This window comes from Cydia amplana, chromosome 6 (assembly GCF_948474715.1).
Source record: "Cydia amplana chromosome 6, ilCydAmpl1.1, whole genome shotgun sequence".
In the NCBI taxonomy this organism is placed as follows: Eukaryota; Metazoa; Arthropoda; class Insecta; order Lepidoptera; family Tortricidae; genus Cydia; species Cydia amplana.
Window position 1 is genome coordinate 18,702,002 of NC_086074.1, and position 26,015 is coordinate 18,728,016.

At 39.6% G+C, this 26,015-nt stretch overlaps 2 protein-coding genes across 2 annotated transcripts; one reads left to right on the forward strand and one right to left on the reverse strand.

The window, feature by feature from the left end:
- Nucleotides 1-258: 258 nt before the first annotated feature.
- On the reverse strand, nucleotides 259-25,538 carry LOC134649056 (2-oxoglutarate dehydrogenase complex component E1-like). Its single transcript, XM_063503771.1, has 22 exons — nucleotides 25,455-25,538; nucleotides 25,254-25,379; nucleotides 24,864-24,948; nucleotides 24,582-24,679; nucleotides 24,031-24,172; nucleotides 23,514-23,592; nucleotides 22,804-22,980; nucleotides 22,331-22,479; nucleotides 21,429-21,514; nucleotides 20,824-21,003; nucleotides 20,335-20,515; nucleotides 20,049-20,267; nucleotides 19,621-19,814; nucleotides 19,092-19,220; nucleotides 18,555-18,676; nucleotides 18,116-18,228; nucleotides 17,629-17,816; nucleotides 16,998-17,094; nucleotides 15,568-15,760; nucleotides 1,225-1,405; nucleotides 723-838; nucleotides 259-411 (listed from the first exon to the last, which is right to left on the reverse strand). Exons 1-22 carry the CDS (start codon nucleotides 25,530-25,532, stop codon nucleotides 315-317), a joined length of 3,030 nt encoding a protein of 1,009 aa, XP_063359841.1. The 5' UTR covers nucleotides 25,533-25,538; the 3' UTR covers nucleotides 259-314.
- Nucleotides 2,270-14,520, forward strand: LOC134649041 (dynein axonemal heavy chain 12-like). The gene is made up of 2 exons (XM_063503742.1): nucleotides 2,270-2,460; nucleotides 2,811-14,520. Exons 1-2 carry the CDS (start codon nucleotides 2,326-2,328, stop codon nucleotides 14,478-14,480), a joined length of 11,805 nt encoding a protein of 3,934 aa, XP_063359812.1. The 5' UTR covers nucleotides 2,270-2,325; the 3' UTR covers nucleotides 14,481-14,520.
- Nucleotides 25,539-26,015: the final 477 nt, after the last annotated feature.

Genomic DNA, 26,015 nt, shown 5'->3' on the forward strand with positions numbered 1-26,015 from the left:
CGATTAACGTATTTACGCGCCTACATTTTTTAAATTTGCCGCTTTTTTCTACTGACGGAAATGGCTTGACAGACAGTACTTCCTGTTTGATCCTCGCGCTGTACTCGGTCGCTGAGCACTATTTTATAGGGAGACCGACCGGCTTTCCTTAGCTTTTTTACGAAAAGTGCTCGGCTACCGTGTAGACGTACCTACGCGCTTACCTGCATCTTTTATGGTATAGAGAAAAAGTTAATAAATATGGACACAAAACTGAATTAATTTATTTAACAAAACATATTAAAAATTCCCCTTTGCAAATGCATGAAATGTTGCTACCCAATAATTTTCTCTTTAAGTTCCTTTAGCTCCTTCGCATGAATCCACTTGATTCCCGTCGCTGACGCAGCACTCGATGGCCGGGAAATGATCCTGGAAAAAGGAAACTATAATTGTAAACCTCTACACAGTTGGCCATTGTAGGTATTTAGGCGCAATACGAATATTTGTATAAATAAGACTCGATGTGTAGCGGGGCAATGTGCGTTTGCATGAGTATGGCAAACGTCACTTATGCGGTAGAATGAGATGAATGTGGCTAGACTGGCCAGGTGTGCAATGAAAGAAAGGTTAAAAATGCCCAACCATCGTCAAATAGATAGCCCGTAAGTACTCTGTTTATTATTTAGAATTTTAGACCAACAAAAGGGGGTCCAATTAAGTATCTAAAAATGGATACTTACTCTACTTTCTTCCCAAGAAGATTCTCTAACCGAGGCTTGATGAAAATCCATGGGCCTTGGTTCTTGTGCTCTTCTTGACAGAAACAGACGCGGGCCTTCTGGTAGCGGCAGTACTCCTGAAGAAATTATAGTTAAGGTGCGTCCAGATCAAAGAATATTATACTGCCAGATCTATCAATACGCCGCAAGTGCGTACGCATGTTTGCTTAAGATAGCGCAACTCATGCAAGGCTCGCATAAAGCGCGCAGCGCAGCACACTAACAGCAAGTCTAATATGCGCATATTGACGTCTCATACATTTGAAAGCTTATTTAGGTAAGGTAAATCTTGACTGAAGGAATGGAACGTTCATCTGGGAATACAATACAAGACAACACAAGAGACAATTTTGCAAGGACAGGATTCAAGGTGTTACAAGTATGTTTAAATGTTTATTTTTAGAATGTAACAATAAATGAATAGAAACTTAGATGACTAAGGTCATGTCAACAATTTCTTTACCTTGAGTACAATATCGTAGGGGAACGGATAAAGCTGCTCTATACGGCACAAGGCGATCTGGTCTTCCATCTTCTTCTCCTTGCGAAGCTCGTCGATGGTGATGGCGACCTTGCCCGAGCAGAAGATCAACTTCTTCACGCACTCAGGCTTTTTGCTAGCTGGGCCACTTTCGATGATCGCCCTTAAAAATGTAAGGATTGAAATTTAGAGGTCCCATCACTAAACGCATGGACATCCCTTGATCTAATTTTGAACCTTGAGCGAAGGACTCTTAAGGTACGATGTCCAAAAAACATTAGTCTCGTATGGCACATACCAACAACTTTTCACCTTAGCAGTATGAACATATAGGCAAGGGAAAACATACACATAATATACACCGTTCACCCATCCCATCCGCCCAAACAATCACTAACCCATACACTCATTCATCCATTCACCCAAACACTTATTTACCTATACCTACACCCGTTCATCCATATCCATACCCATTTACTCAAACTCCAGTTCACCCATACACACAAATACTTATATTTACCTACTTATACACCCATTGACTCATACACCCGCCATACACCCGTACATCCATATCCATGCACTCAAACACCAGTTCACCCATACACCCAAATACTCGTTTACCCATTAAGCCATACACCCCCGCCACACACCCGTACACCCATACCCATATATCCATACCAAGATACCAATTCCAATTGGTATTAATTTCGTGTCAATTTCTATTATTACGGTACCACATGGTTAAAATTAAGAATAAAAAAAAATCTTAAATGTTTAAAATTTTTAAACTTACACTTACACGACCCTGACGCTACTTAAAACATTTAGGTACTTACCTACTTAATTAACAATACGCGTTGCTTGGGGACTCAAATATTTACAAAACAACCGTGGCTAAGGCGTTGTCATGGATTTATTTACATGTTTAACTTCAATCAAACACCTTGACAATTTAACTCATACCTATCCCTTATTTTTGGAAGGGATTCGTAATTTTTTTTAAATTTTATCATTATGGATTATTATAGTTGTTTTATACAAAGTTTCAATTGCGTATAGACGTAGAGTCGAGGTATTAGAAAAATGGAGGAGTATGAATTGAGAAAACTTTTACAGACGAAAAATGGTTGTCGAATACCGAAAATGCCGCCTATTCCAAATGTGCGAATCATGGAAAATTTGCCTTTTACACCAACACCGCCTTATAAAAGAGCTAAGGTATGTGTACTTCATACGATGTATCTATACTTCCATATACATTACCTATACTTACATGAGGTATTATTGATTTATTGTATATAACAAATAAGCCGAAAGTCCTAAATCTGTGTCTTTGTAGGTTTCGCGTTAGGATTCTTAAATCGAGTGATAGGTTTTGTGATTCAATAGGTCTTGACTCTTGAGGGACGGATACGAACCACGAACCAAAGAAGTTGAAGAGAATAACATTTCTGCTTTCTGTCACAATGAACAGTGCATCAGCTCTACACTTATATAGCTCACAAGTTTTTGATTATAAATTACTAGCGTATGAATACCGTTCTACTTGGTAACACATCTCTTTACAGGAAAAAAGAGCTTATTTCCGTCAAGCCGTAGAGGAAAGCGCATCGAAGATTAAAATAAAGATCGCCCGCCCACCGCCGCCGCTAGCACAGTTGCTGGATTACGACCAAGCAGAACAAGAGCGGCTCATTGCCACACTCAAGAAGAGCGCCGAAAACGTTCAGCCGCCGCCCATGCTCAGAGCCTGGGAGAAAAAGATTACCGCCCTCGTGCCTTCCAAACTACGCACCGCCTTCCCCACCCTCACCGAGGAACTCCTCAACGAAAGCAAAGACGAGTGGAACATCCACCTCCACGACTTAGCTGTCAAGACAATTATCAGAGATGTGCCTGGAGTCCCTCGTAAGAGGTATGAAGAACCATTTTTCAAATTCAAGGGAATCACAGAAAACCACGCGAAAATGCTCAGGTTCCGAAAGAAACTAGAAGACGGTGCCTTAATCATGCATCCGTTTATAAGACTTGTTCTTGAATCATCTGAAAAAACGTTTCCGACGGAGATTATTAATATGGCGAAATATCGAGCGAAAGGACCAATAGATTTGGTTGTGTTTAGAACAAAGATTATGGACGAAATCAGGCGGGCAGACCATTTAGTGTCCAGTACTTGGTATGCTATACTCGTTCAGTGGCTAAAGAATCCAAGATGTTTAAAAGGCATGCACTCTAAAAGGGTCCCACAGTTTGTTCGTTGTGCGACCAAAATGATATCTATGCAAATACAGGAACTGATGCGCAGATCTATAGAGGCAATAATTAATGCCGTGAAAGATAAAGATTCCATGCCAATAATAAACTTGACTTTAGATTTCAACGGTGAATTTGTTTATGAAGAATCTCTAGAAACAGTGTTTGAAACTTATCATGATATAGTTAATGCCATATCCCTAATAGGTCAAAAATTGATGCCAATAGAACAATATCTCAACTTACCTTATGACTTTGATGCTCTACCGGTGCAATATAACGAGTGGTTAAATAAAGATGGGCATATGAGGTTGCAAAAACATTTAGATATCGTATTTGATCCACTCATTCGGTATTTAGATAAACTTCGGCTAGAATACAGTATGCTATATGGACCAACAGCAAAATCGGAGCTTTTACAATTTATAGAAGATGCTGAAGAATTTGAAGAGTTTCGAGATAAGATACTGTACTTCCAAAGTGTAGATTCTGATATAACTGCAGTTGTGGCAAATGCGTATTTTAATTGTGCCGTTGTCAATCAGTTAAAAATGATAACTGGATTAAAAAATAAGGCTTTGGAATTTATTAACGACATAATAGCAGGAATAGTGAAAGCACACAGTGACGAAAATCAAAATATTTGTAACGAATTCGAAATAATCAAAGATAAAGCATTGAAACAACCAGAAAATGCAGCAGACTTAATTGAACAAGGAGTTTACATTACTCATGCTAAAACAGTATTGATTGAAGCCCTGAAAGAAAGAATATCAAGACAAATAAGTATCGTTTCAAACCTGTTAGAAATGACATATCTTACCGCTGAACACGTGGAATCCAACACGCGATGTGTAAACTGGTTAAAAGACATCAAGCCAATATTCGAGAAAAACGCAACGGACTTCGAAGCAACTAAAATGGAAATGGAAGATAATCTGATGAATAAAATAACTTACCTTAATGATGAAGTCTTGAAAATGATTCCTTATTTAGAACTCCTTGACAACATGGACGATGTCAACAACACCTTAGAATATCTTGAATATTTGCGTAAGTTTGCTTATCGCTTGAGGGACTATGATAAAGTAGTGTCATGGATAACAAATGAAGAGAAAACATTTAAATTCCCAATTACCACTTTTGCTGATTTAGAAGAAGTGAAAGACTTTATATTACCATTCTATAATCTAGTTCATTTAGTTCATAGATGGAAACGTAGCTACTATACTTGGATGGATGGTACATTTGAATATTTAGATCACCTAGCAATAGAACGAGACCACGACTTTTACTATAAAGAATTTTTAAAATTGTCAAAAGAGTACAAAAATAAAATCAAGCAACAGATCACCGAGGGAAACGAAAGACGATTTCAGGGATTAGTGGATGATCCAGATGTGAATAATCTTCCGGCTCCTATGAAACTTTGTGCCCAGGCAATAGCAGAGATTAAGGAATGGCGACCAAACGTACAAATGGCGCATATCATGTGCAATAAAGCTTTGATGCAAAGGCATTGGGATGAAATGTCTGCAATTGCTAAATTCGACTTGACTCCTAATGCTGGGACCACTTTACGGAAAATTATCAATTTTAACCTTTGGGACGATCTCGACCAATACGAAATAATAAGCATAGCTGCAACAAAAGAATTGGCGCTGGTGACTAATCTAAATAAGATGATAGCTGAATGGGACGATATATGTTTCAAAACTAGTGACTATAAAGATACCGGAATACATATATTATCTGGACTAGACGATATTCAATGTGTTTTAGATGAACATATTGTTAAAACAATAGCTATGCGGGGTTCCGCCTTTGTTAAACCATTTGAAATTCAAGTAAAAGAGTGGTACAACAAAATAGTAAGAATAAACGCAACTATAGAAGAATGGGGAAAGGTTCAAAGTCAATGGTTATACTTGCTGCCCATTTTTTCTTCGAAGGATATTGTAGCACAAATGCCAGAAGAAGGAGTTATGTTCGGTGAAGTCAACACTATATATCGTCGATACATGGGGATGGTTGACACTGATCCTCATGTGACTGAAATAGCCGGAGGACTTGGAGTACTAGAAGTATTAAAAATTGCTTCCGGACTTTTAGAGAGAATCAATGACGGGGTCAATAACTACTTAGAAAAGAAGAGGCTTTACTTTCCAAGATTCTTCTTTTTATCCAATGATGAGATGCTGGAAATATTATCAGAAACTAAAAATCCGCTCAAAGTGCAACCACATTTGAAAAAATGCTTTGAAGGAATAAACAGATTAGTATTCGACCCGGATTACAATATTTCAGCTATGATATCAATGGAAGGCGAACAAGTTGAGTTTCTCGAAAACATAAATGTACAAGCTACATGTGGATCTGTAGAAAAATGGCTTGTCCAGGTAGAAGAACAAATGGTTAAAGCTGTCAAAATGGAAACGGAATTATCTTATGACGAATATCCAAATGTAGGACGTACTGAATGGGTTTTATCATGGGAAGGGATGGTTGTATTATCTATTTCACAAATTTACTGGGCTATAGATGTTCACGAAGCGCTTGATACTCACAAACTAACTGCGCTTGAAACGTTTCACGAACGTTTGACGAATCAACTCAACGAAACCGTTGCTATAATACGCCGAAGTGACTTGACAAAGCTGAATAGTATTACTATAAAAGCCCTCATAGTTATAGATGTCCACGCAAAGGATGTTATAATTGAACTCATTTCTAAAAACGTAACAGAGGTTACTGATTTCCAATGGTTGGCCCAGCTACGTTACTATTGGGAAGAAGAAAGGGTTTATGTAAGGATTATTAATGCAGTAGTTAATTATGCTTACGAATATTTGGGAAATTCTGACAGACTAGTAATAACTCCTCTGACGGATAGGTGCTACCGTACTCTAATAGGAGCTTATTATCTACATTTAAATGGTGCTCCTGAAGGACCTGCGGGTACCGGCAAAACAGAAACGACTAAAGATTTGGCTAAGGCCTTAGCCGTTCAATGCGTCGTGTTCAATTGTTCTGATGGCTTAGATTACAAAGCTATGGGAAAATTCTTCAAAGGTCTGGCCTCGTGCGGTGCGTGGGCGTGTTTTGATGAGTTCAATCGTATAGAAGTGGAAGTATTATCCGTAATAGCTCAACAAATTTTATGTATTATCCAAGCTGTCAGAGCAAACTTAGAAACTTTTGTATTTGAAGGAACGAACTTGATTTTAAACCCCGCTTGTTATGTTTGTATTACTATGAATCCAGGATATGCTGGAAGGTCCGAGTTGCCGGACAACCTAAAAGTTTTATTTAGAACTGTAGCCATGATGGTCCCAGATTACGCGATGATAGGGGAAATATCTCTTTACTCTTTTGGGTTTATCGACGCACGCAATTTGTCAGTAAAAATAGTTACAACGTACAAACTTTGTTCCGAACAACTATCTTCCCAAAATCATTATGATTATGGAATGAGAGCTGTAAAAACAGTTTTATCTGCTGCGGGAACCTTAAAGAGAAGCTTTCCTGACGAAAAGGAAAGCATTTTACTGCTACGGTCAATCACCGACGTAAATTTGCCAAAGTTCTTGTCTTTTGATGTTCCATTGTTTGAAGGCATAATATCAGATCTATTCCCTGACATAATTTTACCAAAACCAGACTATGATAATTTCTTAAAAGCATGCAACGATACTTGCGAATTAAATAATCTCCAACCAATGGATTGCTTTTTGATGAAAGTAATTCAAACGTATGAAATGATGATTGTTCGGCACGGGTTCATGTTGGTTGGAGATACTTATTCAGGAAAGTCCATGACATTGAAAATTCTTTCCGAATCTCTTACATTAATGCATGAAAAAAATCAACCGGGAGGCTGTGCATGTACCTATAAAGTAATAAATCCAAAGGCTGTAACAATGGGACAGCTTTACGGAGCATTTGATCCAATTTCGTATGAATGGACAGACGGTATTGTTGCCACGATGTTTAGAGATTTCGCTTCAGAAGACACTCCGACCAGGAAATGGATTATTTTTGATGGCCCAGTGGATGCTGTTTGGATTGAGAATATGAACACTGTGCTAGACGATAATAAGAAACTATGTCTAACATCCGGGGAAGTGATGGCCATGACACATGTAATGTCAATGATATTCGAAGTGATGGATCTTGCTCAAGCCTCGCCAGCTACGGTATCAAGATGTGGCATGATTTACATGGAGTCGGTTACGCTCGGTTTTCATCCATTTTATAAATCCTGGATAAAAACACTTAGCTCCTATTGGCTTGAAGACAATGAGCAATTTATTTACGATATGTGCGAATGGCTTTTTGAGCCCATGATCTACTTTGTTCGAAAGAACTGTAGCCAGTTGGTTACAGCAGGGGAGGTCAATTTATTAATGAGTACTCTTCGTCTCATTGAAATGCTGATGAACAATGCTATCGAAGGCGAAGAAGATACAAAACATACCAGATGCTGGCTTCAAGCGTCTTTCATCACTGCTTTGGTATGGGGTGTAGGTGGAATATTGAACAGTGATTCCCGTGAAAAGTTTGACGATCTTGTGAAGGAATATTTCAAAGGCGAAAAGGGAATGCCGTCCCAATTAGATCGATTCGAAGTATCTATTCCTCCCGAGGGCATGCTCATTGACCATTATTACGTTTATAAAGGTAAAGGCTGCTGGAAGACGTGGTCCGAAGCTGTTAAGGCCGCTCAGGTTAAAGAACAAATCAATCTTTTGCAAACTGTTATACCAACTCTTGAAACAGAAAAATACATGTTTTTACTAAAACTGCATACAAAATTTGCCCAACCGTTATTGTTGATTGGGCCGACGGGTACCGGGAAAAGTTTTTATGTCCAAAATTTTTTGATGAATAAAATCGACATGGAGAAGTACACCCCAGGTTTTATAACGTTTACTACAACTACTTCGGCTAATCAAACGCAAGAGTTGGTTATATCTAAGTTAGTGAAAAGAAGAAATAACATATATGGTCCTACTAAAGGTAAAAAAGCAATTATATTTATAGATGACATGAATATGCCGGCTAAAGAAGAGTACGGCGCACAAGCGGCTATAGAATTGCTTAGACTTTTCTTTGACCAGAAACATTGGTACAATTTAAAGACCACTAAAAAACTGTATCTACTCGATACACTTTTTTATGGAGCTATCGGCCCAGTCGGAGGCAGCCGGCAATTGATATACCCAAGAATGCTGCGCCATTTCAATATTTATTCAATAAACGAATTTTCAAAGGAAAGCATGTGCAAAATTTTCACTACTCTTCTTCAACTGGGCTGGAGAAAAAATGGTTTCGGTCAAGACACACAGCCTGTTATTGTAAATATAATAGCAGCCACAATGGATATTTACGATAGAGCTAGTGAGGGATTGCGACCTACTCCTGCCAAATCACATTACGTTTTCAATCTTAGAGACTTCTCAAGAGTCATACAAGGTTGTACATTGTTAAGAAAGGAATCGGCTGAGAGCAAGAAGACATTCACAAGGCTTTGGGTGCATGAAATTATGCGTGTATTTTATGATAGACTCGTGGATGAGGCTGACCGTTCTTGGTTTTACGAAGTTCTTAAAAAGTCTACTCGTGACTGCATGAAAGATGCATTTGAAACTGCACTGGATACATACGCAAATGAAGAAGGTCAAGTAACAGAAGAAAATATCAAAGCTATGATGTTTGGATGCTATTTAGACGCGGATAGTGCAGAAGGCGAAAGGCGTTACGATGAACTTCCTTCAAAAGAAGCTTTTCTGAATGTGGCAGATGCAATGTTAAACGAGTACAATTCTATGCACAAAGCAAAAATGGATATAGTTTTATTCGATTATGCGTTAGAACATTTGTCAAGAATTTGTCGTCTCTTATCAATGCCTTCTGGAAATGCTTTATTAGTAGGGGTAGGTGGTTCGGGTCGCCAGTCATTAACACGGCTAGCTTGTACAATATTAGGTCAAAATGTTTACCAACCTGATATTACTAAGTCGTATAATGTTAAAGACTGGCATGGTGACATAAAGTTAGTCCTTCGTGAATCAGGCGGTCTCAATAAAGAAACAACATTTTTGTTCACTGATAATCAAATAACTGAAGAAGTGTTCATTCAGAATTTAGACAGTCTGCTAAATTCAGGCGAAGTACCTAATCTATACGGTCTAGATGAAAAACAAGAAATACTTGAGCTAGTACGCCTAGCAGCTCAAGGAGGAAACCGTAACTTAGACATCAGCCCTCTGAAAATTATGGCTTTCTTTGTTGCAAGGTGCAAAACTAAACTACATTGTGTATTGTGCTTTAGTCCGATTGGCAATGCTTTTCGAACTCGATTAAGACATTATCCATCACTAGTAAACTGTTGTACTATCGATTGGTTTGATAGTTGGCCTGAAGACGCGTTGACTATGGTAGCTCATCATTATATGGGAAAAGTGAACGTGCCTGATCAAGCAAAATCTGCTGCTGTTATAGCTTGTAAGCAATTTCATGTTGATGCTAGACGTATTTCAAGAGAATTTTATAGTCTGTATGGCAGAAAAACATACATAACATCTGCTTCTTATTTAGATTTGATCAAGTCCTTCACGACATTGACGAATAAAAAACAAAGAGAGCTGAAGGCAGCCAAGCTCAGATATACGAATGGTTTGGATAAACTTAGCCAAGCAGCTGATGCTGTAGGGATCATGCAGAGTGATTTGAATGACCTAAAACCTCGACTCATTATCATGGCCGAAAAGTCAGCCAAAATGATGGAAGAGATAGAAACGGAAACTCAGAGTGCTGACAAAGCTGCTGCACAAGTAAGAGCTGATCAAAAAGTTGCTAATGTACAAGCAGCAGCTGCGCAAGAACTGAAGAAAGATTGTGAGGCTGATTTAGCTCTTGCTTTACCGATATTAGAGGATGCTATTGCGGCTTTAAATACCCTTAAACCTGCTGATATAACTATTGTTAAATCAATGAAGAACCCCCCAGCCACTGTCAAGTTGGTCATGGCTGCAGTTTGCGTCATGAAAGGTATACCTCCCGATAAAATTCCAGATCCTGAGAATCCTGGCAAAAAAATACTGGATTACTGGGGGCCAAGTAAAAGAATATTAGGCGACATGAGCTTTTTAGAGTCTCTGAAAAACTACGATAAGGACAATATACCCGTTGAGACCATGAAAAAAATTAGAAAAGATTATCTTTCTAATAAAGACTTCAAACCCCATATTATTGCTAAAGCTTCTACGGCCGCTGAAGGATTGTGCAAATGGATAATTGCTATGGATATGTATGATGCTGTTGCTAAAGTGGTAGCCCCAAAGAAAGCTAAATTAAATGCAGCTGAAAAAGAGTTTTCTGAAACTATGGCTATCTTAGAAGAGAAGAAGGCAACAGTTGCTCGTTTAGAAGCTAAGCTAGCTGAGTTACATGAATCGTTAACAGAAGCCAATATTCAAAAGAAAGCTCTGGAAGACGAAGTGCAGTTATGTATAGATAAACTTTGTAGAGCCGAAAAATTGCTAGGTGGTTTAGGAGGAGAAAAGGTGCGTTGGACGACAGCCGCTGAAAATGTACAATTATTGTTTGACAATTTAGCGGGAGACATATTGATTTCCTGTGGAATAATTGCCTATTTAGCGCCTTATACCTTACCGGTGAGGACTGAAATGACTGACAAATGGTTTCAACTAATAATCCAACTGGAAATGCCGCATTCGGATGTTTTTGTCCTAAAAAACGTTTTAGGTTCTAGTATCAAAATACAAAATTGGTGCATTGCAGGATTACCTAGAGATGCATTCTCCATTGACAATGGTATTATTTTAGATAATTCTCTACGATGGTCTTTACTAGTAGATCCTCAAGGGCAAGCAAATAAATGGATTAAAAATATGGAAAAATCGAATGATCTCCAAGTATTAAAATTCACTGATGATAATTACATGAAAGTTATAGAAACATCTTTAGAGTACGGCAAACCTGTTTTATTTGATTGCGTATTAGAAGACATAGAGGCACCTTTAGATCCGATATTATTGAAACAGACGTATAAGCAAGGTGGCAAAGAGTTTATTTCATTAGGTGACAATGTCATAGAATATCATTCCAATTTCAGATTATACATGACTACAAAGCTAAGGAACCCACATTATTTGCCTGATATTTTTAATAAAGTGACTTTAATTAATTTTGCTTTGACTAAAGACGGTTTGGAGGATCAATTACTTGGAATAGTCGTAGCTAAAGAACGTCCTGATTTGCAAGACAAACGCGAAAAACTTATAGTTCAAGGCGCAGCTAATAAAAGTGCTTTAAAGCAAGTGGAGGATGACATTTTACGCACTTTGCAGGAATCAAAGGGTGATATTTTAGAGGATGAAACTGCAATTGAAGTTTTGGATTCATCCAAATTATTGGCAATCGATATTATGAAAAAACAAGAAGCAAGTGTTGAAACTGAACGTGCGATTGAAAAGTTTCGGCTTGGTTATAAACCTATAGCTTCACATTCAGCTGTGTTGTATTATTGTGTCACAGAACTGCCAAACGTAGACCCCATGTATCAATATTCATTGACTTGGTATATTGGTCTTTACATTTCATCAATCGAGCGTGCAAATAAATCTAAAGTTTTAGAAAGGAGATTAAATTTTCTAAAAGATACATTTACTTATAATTTGTACAAAAATGTTTGCCGGTCATTGTTCGATAAAGATAAACTCATGTTTTCATTTATAATGTGCTCTAAATTGATGTTATCTACATGTGATATAGATCATGAAGAATATATATTTTTAATAACTGGAGGAATTGCCGTTGAGAATCCTTTGAAGAAGCCTGCTGAATGGCTTACAGATAAAGCCTGGGACGAGATGTGTCGAATTGATGACTTGCCTTCTTACCGTGGAATTAGAGACGATTTAGTGAGCTCTGTGACTTTATGGAAAATAGTTTATGACGACATGCACCCACAAAATAAGCCTTTGCCAGGCAAATGGGATCAGGCGTTAACCGACTTTCAGAAATTGTTAATAATCAGAGTTTTACGGCCTGATAAGTTAACCATAGCCATTTCTAAATTTGTGGAGAAACAATTGGAGCCCAAGTATGTTACACCTCCTCCTTTTGATATTGCAAAATCATACGGGGACTCCAACTTTTTTACTCCACTAATCTTTATTCTATCTCCTGGGTCAGATCCCATGGATGCTCTAATGAGATATTGTGAGAAGTCAGGATATTCAAATCGGTTTAATTCGATATCATTGGGTCAAGGACAGGGACCAATCGCAACGGCAATGATAGAAAAGGCTCAATTGGAAGGTGGCTGGGTGTGCTTACAGAACTGTCACTTAGCTACATCCTGGCTTCCGGCTCTTGAAGACATAGTTGAAAGTTTTGACTTGACTAACACAGATTTAAGCTTTAGACTCTGGTTGACAAGTTACCCGTCTGACAAATTCCCTCAATCTATACTACAAGTCGGTGTGAAAATGACTAACGAACCTCCAACTGGACTCCAACACAACCTGAACCGATCTTATAATTCAGAACCATTAAAAGAACCCCAGTTCTTTGAAGGCTGTCAAGGAAAAGATAGAACTTTCAGCAAACTTTTATACGGGATAAGTTTCTTCCATGCGGTAGTACAGGAGAGAAAAAAGTTCGGACCATTAGGATGGAATATTCAATATGGTTTCAATGACTCCGATTTCCAAATATCCGTTATGCAGTTACAGATGTTTTTGAATCAGTATGAAGACATTCAGTATGTGGCAATAAAATATTTGACTGGAGAATGTAACTATGGGGGTCGAGTCACTGATGATTGGGATAGACGTCTAATAAATACACTTTTAGATGACTATGTCAATTCTGGGGTGGTAAGCGATCCAAACCATACTTTTTGTGATATTGGGCCTCAGTATGGTTTGCCCCGGAGATGTGAATATCAGGACTATTTGAAACACATAGAGACAGTTCCCGTGGATCCTCCGCCAGAAGTTTTTGGGTTGAACATGAATGCAGGAATCACTCGAGACTATTCTATATCCGTGGGACTGACAGAAGCGTTAGTGCTTGTTGAGGGCACTGGAGCCGGTGGAGAAGGTGGAAATACAGAAGTAATATTAGTCCACATGTCTTTAGAAGTTTTGTCCAAGCTTCCCGAGATGTTCGATATAGAGTCGGCACAAAAAAAATATCCAGTCGATTACAGTGAGTCTATGAACACTGTGCTGGTCCAGGAAATGCAAAGATTTAACAAACTGATAAACGAAATCAAAGTTTCTTTGCTGGACTTACAAAAAGCGCTAAAAGGCCTTATTGTAATGTCACCAGCTCTAGAGCATCAAGCCACTGCGATGCTGCTCGGTAAAATACCAGAAAACTGGCGTAATGTTTCCTATCCTAGTTTAAAACCACTACCTAATTATATTACGGATCTTACAGAAAGACTCAAGATGTTGAAAAACTGGTATGATAACGGTAAGCCTACGACGTTTTGGCTTTCTGGTTTCTTTTTCACTCAGGCTTTTCTTACGGGATCAATGCAAAACTATGCTAGAGCGAAGAAGATTCCGATAGACTTACTGGTATTCGATTTCGAAGTTCGTAATGTTGATTTTGAACGAGATTCTCCTAAAGTAGGAGTGTACGTAGCAGGGCTTTTTATGGATGGCGGTCGCTGGGACCGGGTAACTAACACTATTGCCGAGCAATTCCCTAAAGTATTAAATGACAATTTGCCTGCGATTTGGCTGTATCCAAAATTAAAGTCAAAGTTTGAGGAGGGATTACGGTATAAGTGCCCTCTTTATAAAACTTTAGAAAGGAAGGGGGTGTTAGCGACAACTGGGCATTCGTCTAATTTTGTATTGGCGTTTTTCTTGCCATCTGATAAACCTTCTGCTCATTGGATCAAAAGAAGCGTTGCTCTCTTACTACAATTAGATAATTAGAGATGTATTTACTTCGTCATTCATGTCATCTTCATCGTCATACTAATGGTAGGTGCCTTTAACAGGTGCACTTCTGTCAAGTCCAGCTTCAATATTTGTTTTTAAGTTAACAAAGGTGTGCGTTGCCGATGGTATCAATTTAAACTGTTCTATGTATCTTTGAAATATGTACATAACTTTTAAAAAACCTTGATGCTTTGAAATTTGTCATCTGCATTTTACACCTATTAAACCATGACAGATTGTTTGGTTAATACATTTGGATGTTCATCATGGCCGTAGTTGCCCGTGATCATGATATTAATGTTAGTGTGCCTCTTTCAATCGCGTCCATTAAACACCTGCTGATTTATAGCTAGGCATGATATTTAGTAATCAATCATCTAGTATTGTAATCTGTATTTATTTGTACTTATTTTTATTGATAATAAATAAATCGTAGAATAGTAACGTGTGTTTTCATTACAAATACTCTAATTTGTGTAGGTAATTAGAGTCGGACCAAAAAAAGTCTGCAGCGGATTTGATAGCCCACGCAATGCAAGTGTCATTTATACGTCATAATTTCATAGAAGTTTGACGTTTAAAATAACACTTGCACTGCGTGGGCTATCAAATCCGCTGCAGACTATTCTTGGTCTGACTCTATAAATAGGTATTTCATAATGTATTATTATTATTGATACATTTATCCTCAACAGAGTTGAATGGACCAACTAGGTATCAGGTACCTTAAGAAACCAGTTATAAAAAAGTGTAGCCCAGTCCCAGTCTCAACTATATTATGTAATTGGAGGGTAAGTTAAAGAGAAATATTTACACGCCAGGTAGTGAGGAAGGATAAAACCAGGGCCGGATCTAGGGTAGAGCGAGTGGAGCGGCCGCTCTGGGCGCCAAATGGTAAGGCGCCAAAAGGGCGCCAAAATGGCAAATACTGTGAAAACAAACATCTACAAAAAACGGATGGGTAGGGTAGGTAACTACGGAACCGAATACTGAGCATGGAGCGCCAAAATTTAATCTCGCTCTACCCTGATCGAGTACTCGGGCCGGCGCTGGATAAAACCATGATTAAGACACATCTTACCTCTGAAAGCAGGTGTTTGGTAGGAAGTCACTAAACGGCGACCGGTAGTACGGGTGCTTGAGGCCGATCTTCGGCGTGAAGAGGATGAGCGGCTTCCGGAACGGCATGGCGATCTGTCGCCGGATCATGTGGAAGTAGTTGGCGGGCGTCGTGATGTTGCACACGATCCAGTTGCATGCGCGTAGCTGTTTCACTGCAACACCCACGATGTTAAGACTAGAGATGCACCGGATATCCGGTTACTATCTGGTATCCGGCCTATCCGGCCGTTATTTTAGTATCCGGCCGGATACCGGTTAGTGACCTACTATCCGGCCGGATACCGGATAGTAAAATTAACACATTTTGGGGTAAAAAATGGAATCTAAAAAACAGTCACGGTCATAATGCTAACGACACAGTAGATAGAAATGAATACGTAACCAATGTCACACAATACACTTATTTGTTTACACAAAAATACGCGCGCGCACTTTAACTATAAACGAATTTACTACGTAATGACATGATAAAACTCGTTACGATCCTAGAAATGTGTCCGCGCGAACGTTCACTACGGAACAGGTCGAAACCTGCACGACGCGCACCTGCAAAACTCAAAATATAGGTATAGTTCCGCCGGCCGAATATCCGGCGGCCGGATACCGGATATCCGGCCAAACAACTATCCGTTGCATCTCTAGTTAAGACCCCTCCAGACTATGTGCGTGAATCGCGGGTGAAGCCGCGAACGCGAGTGTGGAGTAGATTTCGTTGTCTGCGAATACCGACTCCACACTCGCGTTCGCGGCTTCGCGCCGCGATTCGCGCACGAGTGTGGATGGCCCTTTAAACAGCATAGGCTAAAGGAGCCCACTTTTCTACTTTTCTATCAGTCCGCCGGTCGACATCAGTCAGTCAGTTAGAACAAAAATTGGACAGTTCCGAACAACTGGCAGGCTGATATCGTCCGGAGGACTGATAATCAGTGGGCTCCTTTAGATTTAGTTAGGGGTAATTGAAAAGTTGCGCAGGATCCAATTTCACTACTGACTTTTTAATGGCTTAGGCCATAGACTACCACGTGGTACGGGAAGAGGGTGAACTCCTTTCAAACTGCGTGGACCTGTTCTATTATTCCATTATTACATTACATGTTTAAGAAGAAATGGGTTTTTAAGAAAATAATGGGATTTTATTTACTCTTCTGTATCTCTCATGTACGTTAGGTACCATTCCTCTTCTTTTCTTAAAAGACATGTTAAGTTGTCATGTGAGCTGTAATCACAAGCTAGCGGCAGCTGTACCATTAATTTGAAAATATAATGAGCATTTCTTAAAAAAATTGTACATTTCGATCACATCTTAGATTGTAGAAATGTACAAATTTTTTGAGAAATGCTCTGAAATGGTCAAAAGTAGGTAAACAAGAGCAGCGTATAGAGACTCACGGACTAGTTCTTTGTCGTCTAAATCGGGGATGTGATCCATATCGTCATCCGCTTGCAGCAGGTACCGCTCCGGTCGACCCGACGAGTGCTCAGGGCCCTAAATAACATGCACAATTAAGTCAAGATGTCTTTTATATTTTCTGAATTCTGTTTAAAATCGTTAAAAAAATTGCAATGATAAGTTGTTTGGGCGGGTCACGTCTGTCGCATGCATCTGGATAGGTGGGCCAGTATAGCCACCAAGTGGATGCCACAAAAAAAGCGTGGACGTGGCAGGCCCAGGGAGAGATGGCGGGACTACTTAGGCACCTTCATCAGTAACTGGCCGGAAAAAGCACACCAACGCAACAGGAGTTGTGTAGATCAAGGGGAGAGGCCTTTGCCTAGCAATGGGACACATTATAACATTTATAACTGGCTAAGAAAAATAAAAAGCTTTTTAGTGAGGTACAGACAGAGGGTACGTCCTACCTAATGTTACCACTATTGTCAGGATGCAATATAGCGATGAGAGGACCTTTACTCATCTCTCCCTAGTTAGATACCTACCCAATAAAGATAGATTATTTTAAGAAAAGGTAGAAAAGGCGCTCATATATGATACTCGTATTTAGTCTTGAAATAAACTAACAGCTCCATCGATCCCGTGAGGCAGCTGAACTACAAGCCCCGACTGGCAGATCCACTTGCTCTCTGCGTTGGCGATGAAAGTGTCGAAGACTGGCTGGGCAGTGTCAGCGAAGTCTCCGTACTGCGCCTCCCATATCGTTAGCAAGCGAGGGCTAGAGTATGAGTAGCCTGCCTCGAAACCCAAAATACCTGTTGAAAGAAATAAAAGAAAAATTACAAGGCCGCAATATAACATCCATATCTGGAGTTATATCGACCGGTATATGAAACGTGATTACATTTTGTTTTGTTTTCGAGCTCCCGATATTTCGACGCAGTTACATGCATCTTGTTCACGGGTAACTGAAGATAGCGGGCGGGTGTCAAAGTTGTGTAGACCGCGCTCGGTCTATCCTCATTCGTGCGCGTCGATATAAGTCTAGTGAAACTAACCGTGAATCATTCAAGACTGTCATATGGAGTGATTAAATTGATGTAATGTAACTCACCAAACTCTGACAACGAGCTGTTGTGCAGATGATACGCGGCCTGGTCAGGGTACAGAAAGTCGAAAACGCGGTGAGTGGCGCCGTCTACGCCTTGGTGGTGGAGCACGTGATGTCTGTAAGTAACGATAAAATTCAGGATATTAAGAAGCTGTTCTTTTAGTGCGAAAATAATGATTAGAAATAATAAAAACAATTGAGCAGTTCTCGTCACGTTCAGCCATAGCCGCGAAATATTTTCTTCTTCTTCATCGTTGTTGTTATCTTGCAATAGAGATCCGTTAGCGATCTCTTCACTCAACGAATAATATATAATTAAGAAAATTTGCCGATACTGTGTGAGAGAAGCTTCAGACTTAAAGGAGAGCTTTAAAGGCGCACGACTGCCCGTCAATTCATAACTAGCGAAAAAATGTGGGTAGTTCTGTGGATGTTGGTATACCTGTGTGCCATAGTGCCTCTCTCCACGTCTTCGCCGCTAAAGCGGATGTGAATGTTGTCTCGGAGCAGAGAACCGTAAGCGAGCGCTTCACCCATTGCCCAATCCGCTATACCTTCTTTCACCTATCACGTCACGTTAAACAGAATGTCGTTTATTAACATCACCTCAAAATTTGAAGAATTATCTTTGTATTTTTGAACAAAAACTCTTGGTGGTTAAATGTTGAAAAAAATTTGAAAAATGTCTGAACATGAACTTCTTCCACACCATCAACGAGATCCAAACCCAAGTACATTTATTTGGGATTGGGTGTCGTGGGAAACTTAAGGAGGGCCAGGAAAAGAAAAAGGGAAACATTTCTTGAAACTTATTAGGTTTATGGAAATATATACGGGTTCGGTAAAGGCATATTACAGTAAAGTCCGTCTAAGATAAATCTGTAAATTTGAAGTTAGGGGCTTTTCTATATTTATTTGGCGTTGGACTCTAACAAGCAGAAAAAGTAATAAAATGGCCGCCTTAATAGTTTGACATTACCTGTTTCTCCCTGTTCTGCAGGATCCTGGCGATACCCTTGTGGAGCTCGAAAGCCCAAGGCTCAGGCGCTTTGCAGAAGTGGTTAGCTATCGAGTTGATGGACGTTTGACTGATCCCGGTTGGTAGGATCTGAAATCGATAAACCAAAGAGGGGATTGCTAATTATTAACAACTGGGTTAGTACACGCTAAACAATTTTTACAACGGACTTCCATGTTCCAATTGTTCAAGATCTGTGAAATTAGAGCTGAAAGACGAATTTTATTGTATCACTATCGAGTTTGTTCAGAATCGTAATCTTATTAAAATCGAAATACTCGTAAACTATAATTTGGTCTATCTATGGTATAGTTTATATACCTAATTGAACTACTGGGACTTGTTGATCGTAGCTAGCCTCGTCCTAACATGTTACAGTGCCGGGTCAGGCCCGGCTTTATGCTTCACCCATTTTCATGATATCTGAGGGTCAAAGCCGGGCTTAGCCAAGCGTGGATCTAACGCAGATATAAACTGATAAAGATCAGACCGTTTTAGGATCCACGGATTCGAAGAATCCGGTCCACGGTGTGTCGATCCAGTCCATGATACTGAGCTTGGTGACCTTCTTGGCCAGTTCGAAGTGTTTGTTCAGCGTGTCTGTGTACTCCTTCTCCCAACCCTTGATGTCCGTGTCCGACACAGTGCCTTCAGCCTTCAGTTTGTCGCGGTACATTTGGTCCACTGGATTGCGAATAGGAATTGTTAGAATTGAACCTTCTTTACAGCTTATCAGGTTGTCATGTAGGTACCTACGGATGTGCCGACGGAAACTTTCCAAAATTGCGAAATTGTCCACATGGGCAAGTTTCAGAAAATACCCGCATTTTTGTAAGGGGATTATAATTTTTTTTTAAAAATTGCGTGAAAATTCCCCCCCCCCCTCCCCCCGTATTTACAGCTTAGTGGCTAACCTACCTGTCTTCATGGTCTTAATCTTCTTATACATGAAAGGCTGCGTGTACATAGGCTCGTCCTCCTCACTATGTCCAAAACGGCGGTAGCAGACCAGGTCAAGCACTATGTCCTTTTTGAACTTGCAGCGGTACTCAATGGCGATGCGAGCAGCTTTCACGACCGCCTCTGGGTCATCGCCGTTGACGTGGATGCAAGGTGCGTCAACGCATTTGGCGAGGTCTGCAAGGATATCAAAATATGAATGGTGTTAAAGCCACGATTGTCAGTTAACAGTATGGAATGGTACCTGAGCAGTAAGGCGAGCTCCTCGAGAATCGTGGCTCGGTAGTGTAGCCGATCTGGTTGTTGCACACGATGTGTATGCAGCCGTGGGTGGTGAAGCCGGGCAGGTTGGTCTGATGCATCGTCTCGTACACCACGCCCTGGCCCGCAAAAGCTGCGTCACCATGCATTATGATCGCCATCGTCTGGTTGAGAGATTAAGACCAGGGTTATGAAGTGAACCAATACTGGGCAAAAAAACACTTGTTGAAATAATTAAAAGTTAAACTGCTCGCCATTCTAATGTAGGTACCTAGTCTTATTACACACAAAACGAAAAAGTGCTGATTTTTCTTGTGGACATGCGTCTATAACTTTATTACTTCATCTATTACTTTCGAGTACTTTAGACCTAGCGAGGGTGCTTAGGTTTTGTAAGAACGTGTCTTAATTTTGACTCTTAGTTAATCGTGTAAAAAATGATTAAGGTATACCTATTTGTAGAAGTCCTAACCTTATCCCCATTAGAGTCTCCCTTCCAGAACTGCTCAGCCTTGGTTTTCCCAGCTACCACGGGCCCGACCACCTCTAAATGGGAGGGGTTCGCACTCATTGACACCTTGATGTACTTGTTCGTTCGCCGGATGAAGCGATGGATGTATGTACCCAAGTGGTATTTGATGTCGCCGGATCCCTACAAGAAAGATATTGCCCAGTTTTTTTGTAAAACTGGAACCAAATATTTAGCGTTCTGTGTTTTAGCATAGAGAAATATAATAAGACAAGAGTGCTCACTTCATACTTCATACATCAGTTAGTTAGACTATTAATTTCAGTGTCTACATCTAGCATCGAGTAACGGAACTATCAGAACTGCTACTTGACAATAGATGTAGCAGTACTGATAGTTCCGCTACTCGATGTTAGATGCTAATAGTCTTTTTGGTTCTAAAACTGATGTATGGTGTTAGCGAAGAATGCTCCTGAAATCCGAATTAAGAATTTGGTCCCAATGTTGAATTTTGAAATATCGTAGCAGATTTTATTACTACAAGTACACCAATATGGCCAGCATGGCACGCTGAGGAACATATTTAAGAAATTTTGGGGTATTCTAACCGGTTCTTTTGGTTCCATGGGTTTGAACTGCGCAAAGATATCCGTCAACTGTTTCCGACAAACATTCACCAGCATGTTCAATCGTCCTGCAATCGGAGAAATAGGAAAGGGAGGAACTAAGGAATAAGTAGGACAAATAATAATTTATAATTTTTCTTCGGAGGATTTTTGAGTTTTCCCGCAAATCCAACTAAAAAACTTATTGTCCCAAACTTATTGTTGAAAAGGACCCAATACGTTGGACTAACCAGGTCCGCACCACACTCACCATTACAGTTGGCGAAGCGGTTCATGCTGCCGAGAACCGACATAAATGGAGATACATTGCACCGGAGATATTATACGGATGCCCTGATGGGTCAGTATTGGACTATCGACGCAAGGAGATGGAGAATAGTTATTTGTACAACAAGAGATCAAAGTTTGATATTTCTTCGAGTACTTATTTTGAGTCCCGTGCAAGCGAAAGATTCCATAATAGATTCACGAGCGTAGCGAGTGAATCTAATTTAGAATCTTGAGCGTAGTAAGGGACTCAAAAGCGCACGAGATGTAAATAACTTTGATCTCGTGTAGTACACAACATTTTTCACCTCAGCAGTGAGAACATATTAGAGAACCCGAAAAATGTATTCCTTCTTCATCACTTACCTCTATTCACTCATGTTTTCTTAAGATATACCAACAATTAAATTTTCACCTCAGCAGCTCGAACAAGGGTACTTTGCTACTTAAAAACAGTGAGCAAAATCGCATTTTGCTCATTTTGTCCCACTCAGTGAGCAAAATGCGATTTTGCTCACTGTTTTTAAGTAGCAAAGTACCCTTGTTCGAGCTGCTGAGGTGAAAAAAGGTATTTAATAGCTGGGAAGTGGGAAGGTGCATGGCTCAGGGCGTCGTACCTCTGTGCTGCATGCCAATGACGATGGACTCCACGCCAAGCTTAGTGCTGGTATCTACGATCTCTTCCAGCATCGCGATCATGCTCTCGCCTCCTTCTAAACCGAAACGTTTCTCTGCCGGCCATTTTGTTGCGAAGTATTTTTCTAGGCTATAAAAGCAATTGGAATAAAATTCTGTTTCAGAAAAGCCAGTCAAGTCAATGATACGGGAGTAGGTAAATATCGGTGGTGAAGGTGATAGTTTCACGTTAACTAGTTATTTAAGAAGTAAAAAAAACTAGGCATGTATACTTAGATATACGGAACGGAGGACAGGGAAGCGCTGCGCATGGCGTCCCTTAGAATCCTTAGGTAGACGAAAGTCCACACAACGGATCGAGTAGGTACGTGGCAAAGGTCTGCTCTTAGTGGCAATCGATGGTTGAGGCTAGTTCAGTATTATACTTTTGTGGCAAATAGATATGGTTTCTTACAACACAGCCTTAGTGAGCCTTCTCATGATCAACCGTTTCTCCTCGATCGAATGATCGTAGGAGCCGGGCTTTTCTATCCTGTCGCGGATAAACTGGACGGCGTCCACATCGAACAAGTGCATGTACTCGATGCCTATCGAGCCGCAGTACACGTGTTCCAACCGGTTTATTATTTCCCTAAAACAACATCATCATCACAACATAATATGATTACCACAGATCTGAAGTGAAGCTATTCACGTATTTGAATTTGAACATTTCATGAGTGCGAAAGAGGCAGACTACAAATGAAAAAACTTGACCACTTTTGAATATTCAAAACGTACGGTTAGTGGACTGGAAAATACGAAAAGCTGCATTTAGGAGATACGGTGGGTTTTTCTGCGTGTGCGCGTGTTAGAAGATACCTATATCGTCTCTAGGTATAACACGCGGGATCAGAAAGTTACGCTTTATTATAATACTACATTTATCATAATACCATCACGCTCAGCGATTGTTATGTCATTCAGGGTCCTAGCTAAATTGGTTTTCAATACTTGTGCTATGGAATGTCCAATTTAGCTAGGCTAGGACCCTAAATGGATTAACATTCCCATGAGGTGACTGTACCTACGCTAGCTCAGTAAGTTTGAGGGATGTTCAAAGGTTCAAACAAAATACCCGTTTACATTGATTTAGGAATTTCAGGAGAATTAATTCAAAAATACCTTAACGTTAACGCATGCTCAGTTCCGCCGATGGATGTTCTATCTGGGAGCTCAAACTGCATGTCCATATGTTCGTCTTCTGAAATTAAAAACAAAGCATTTTTGTTGGTAAATCTAAAATTAAACGATACAGGCCATTTTAAATTTAAGTGTTAGTATAAGCTCGGACGGAACCTGGTATTTTATTTATTTAACCTTTATTGCACAAAACAAAACCTTACAGTACAAAGGGCGGACTTAATGCCATGAGGCATTCTCTACCAGTCAACCTTTAGGCAAAGCCGAGATTCACTGGTACGGACTTATAAGATCTCAAATCCAAACCGGCCTAGTAGGTATTTAAGTACTTAACTGGCGGGAGATTGCGCAGGATCGACAACTGCGCGTTATAACCTCGAAACACTTCCATCGTTCGGTCTTCTATTTGCCTCTCTATCGCTCGAATTTGGGTCGCTGCTCCATGAAGGTATAGCTTTACAGAATACACATTAATTAAGTTTGTAATTTCGTTTCTTACTTAGACTGGTACCCAGCTCGCGCACCACGATAGGGCTCTTCAAACCCGTGGTGTCCATCCCAGTTGATCTAAACTTGTAAATCATTTTCGCAGGTATCCACAGGTTTAGAGGATCCACTTTTGCCAGGAGATGTCCGCGTGCCTGTTACGATAAATATAAATAAAATCTAACTTAAGTACAAACAGGAACAATCTTAACTGTACCTGCATCGGTGGATCTTAAATTACAAAATACAAAAGCATACGTTCCACCGATGTACAGTTAACAGTGTGGGCGATCGTACCTAATACTAAGTCAAAAGAACTTTTTGTCGGACACTTTCTGCGAACTTGCTTCTAAGGGGAATTGATTTTCTATCATTGGGAAATACAAATAAAGAGTGTCATAAAATTAGCATTATATTTAAATAGCACTTTGGAATATAAAATGGTCCTTCGAACCGGATATACACCTTATTTGTAAAAAATACGAAATTTGTCCGGTTTATGGCATTCTTTAATATTCATAGACATTTCTATCTTGTGAAAAAATGGCAATTCTACCTGCTTACCTGGTAGCTACGTATGAGTTGCTGAACCGCTAAATGCAACTTAATTTTCTTCTTCGTTTCTGCCTCGCTCTTCGCATCCTTATTATTATCTTTTCTCTCTGTTAGATAAAGAATGGACATTCGCAATCAAATTAGTGCCTTGGTCAGTTAGTGTAATATATAGCACGCACTTTGGGCTCGGACTGTTTAAAATATACGAATAGGTACTCGTAGTAATTATACTATGTAGGTACATAGTATAATTACATTATACTTAATTTATATTTATTAATTTATACTTACTGACAGTCGTTGGGCTGAAGTCGTCCTCGAACTCTTCAATCTTGAGCTGGGGTCCCGATACGCTGTTGTAAAAGTTGTCCCAGGACTGCCAATAGTGCCAATGTTGTCAAAACTTATATTAATGAGTAGGTATAAGTATGGGAACTAACTATATGGGAACAATTTTTTTAAATACGACTAAGTCAGACTAAACACAGTAAGGATTAAACGGATTTACAAAGGTATATGGACTTATCAACACAACTGAGAGAGACGCTACTATAGTTCCATCCTAATCTATATAAATCGCAAAAGCTATAGTACATAACATAAGCAAACACGTTGAAATTCAAATTTTGACATGCTGTTTAGAGACTACAGAGCGTTCCACTGAATAAATGATTAACTTACAGGATCTATGCTTCCTTTAGTCTTCGCCCAATCCAAGTATTGGGCCTCCAAAAAATTGGCATTTGATCCGCTAAGAAACGACTCCGCATTTTGCGAATACGTAGCGATTTTCGGCGGACTCCAATACTACAAATAAAGAAAAATTAAAGAACTAAATCTCCACTGAAGTCAGGCGGAGCTTGCTTAGAAGAATTGACTTACCACAGGTTGATTGCGTTTAAAAACTTTGTGCGTAGCATACAGCGCAATCGAAGGCCGAGATAAAACTACCAAAGACATCGTTCATTAAAATATTTAGAAAAGGTTGTTGATTTGATATATTTTTGATTTTGATTGCGTTAAAATTGAAATGTAAATATTTTAAAATAAATACATCTAAAATGTGGTTTTATGTTGTTGGTTTTGGTTCTGACATATTAATGACGTTGTAAAATGTAGATAATTCTATCATTTATGTGGCCAGTGTTTCAAGTTAGGCATTACTTTACAAGTTTAGAGTTTAATCAAAAAATTGTCAACTCATGATTTAGATTATTTGAGTTAGATAAACATCATCACTACACAGAATTTTAAAGAACCGCATCGTGTTAAAACTCTAAAGATCGCCCCATCGCGGCGCACGGATAGACACGTAGCGCATCTCAGAGTAACTTAGTCATGTGTGCGCAGTGTGCGCCGCAATCATTGGCTTTCCTTTCCTTAGTTAGGGTAATTTTCGTGTTTAACCCTAATCTGATGCAAAATGTGTAGTATGTTTTCACG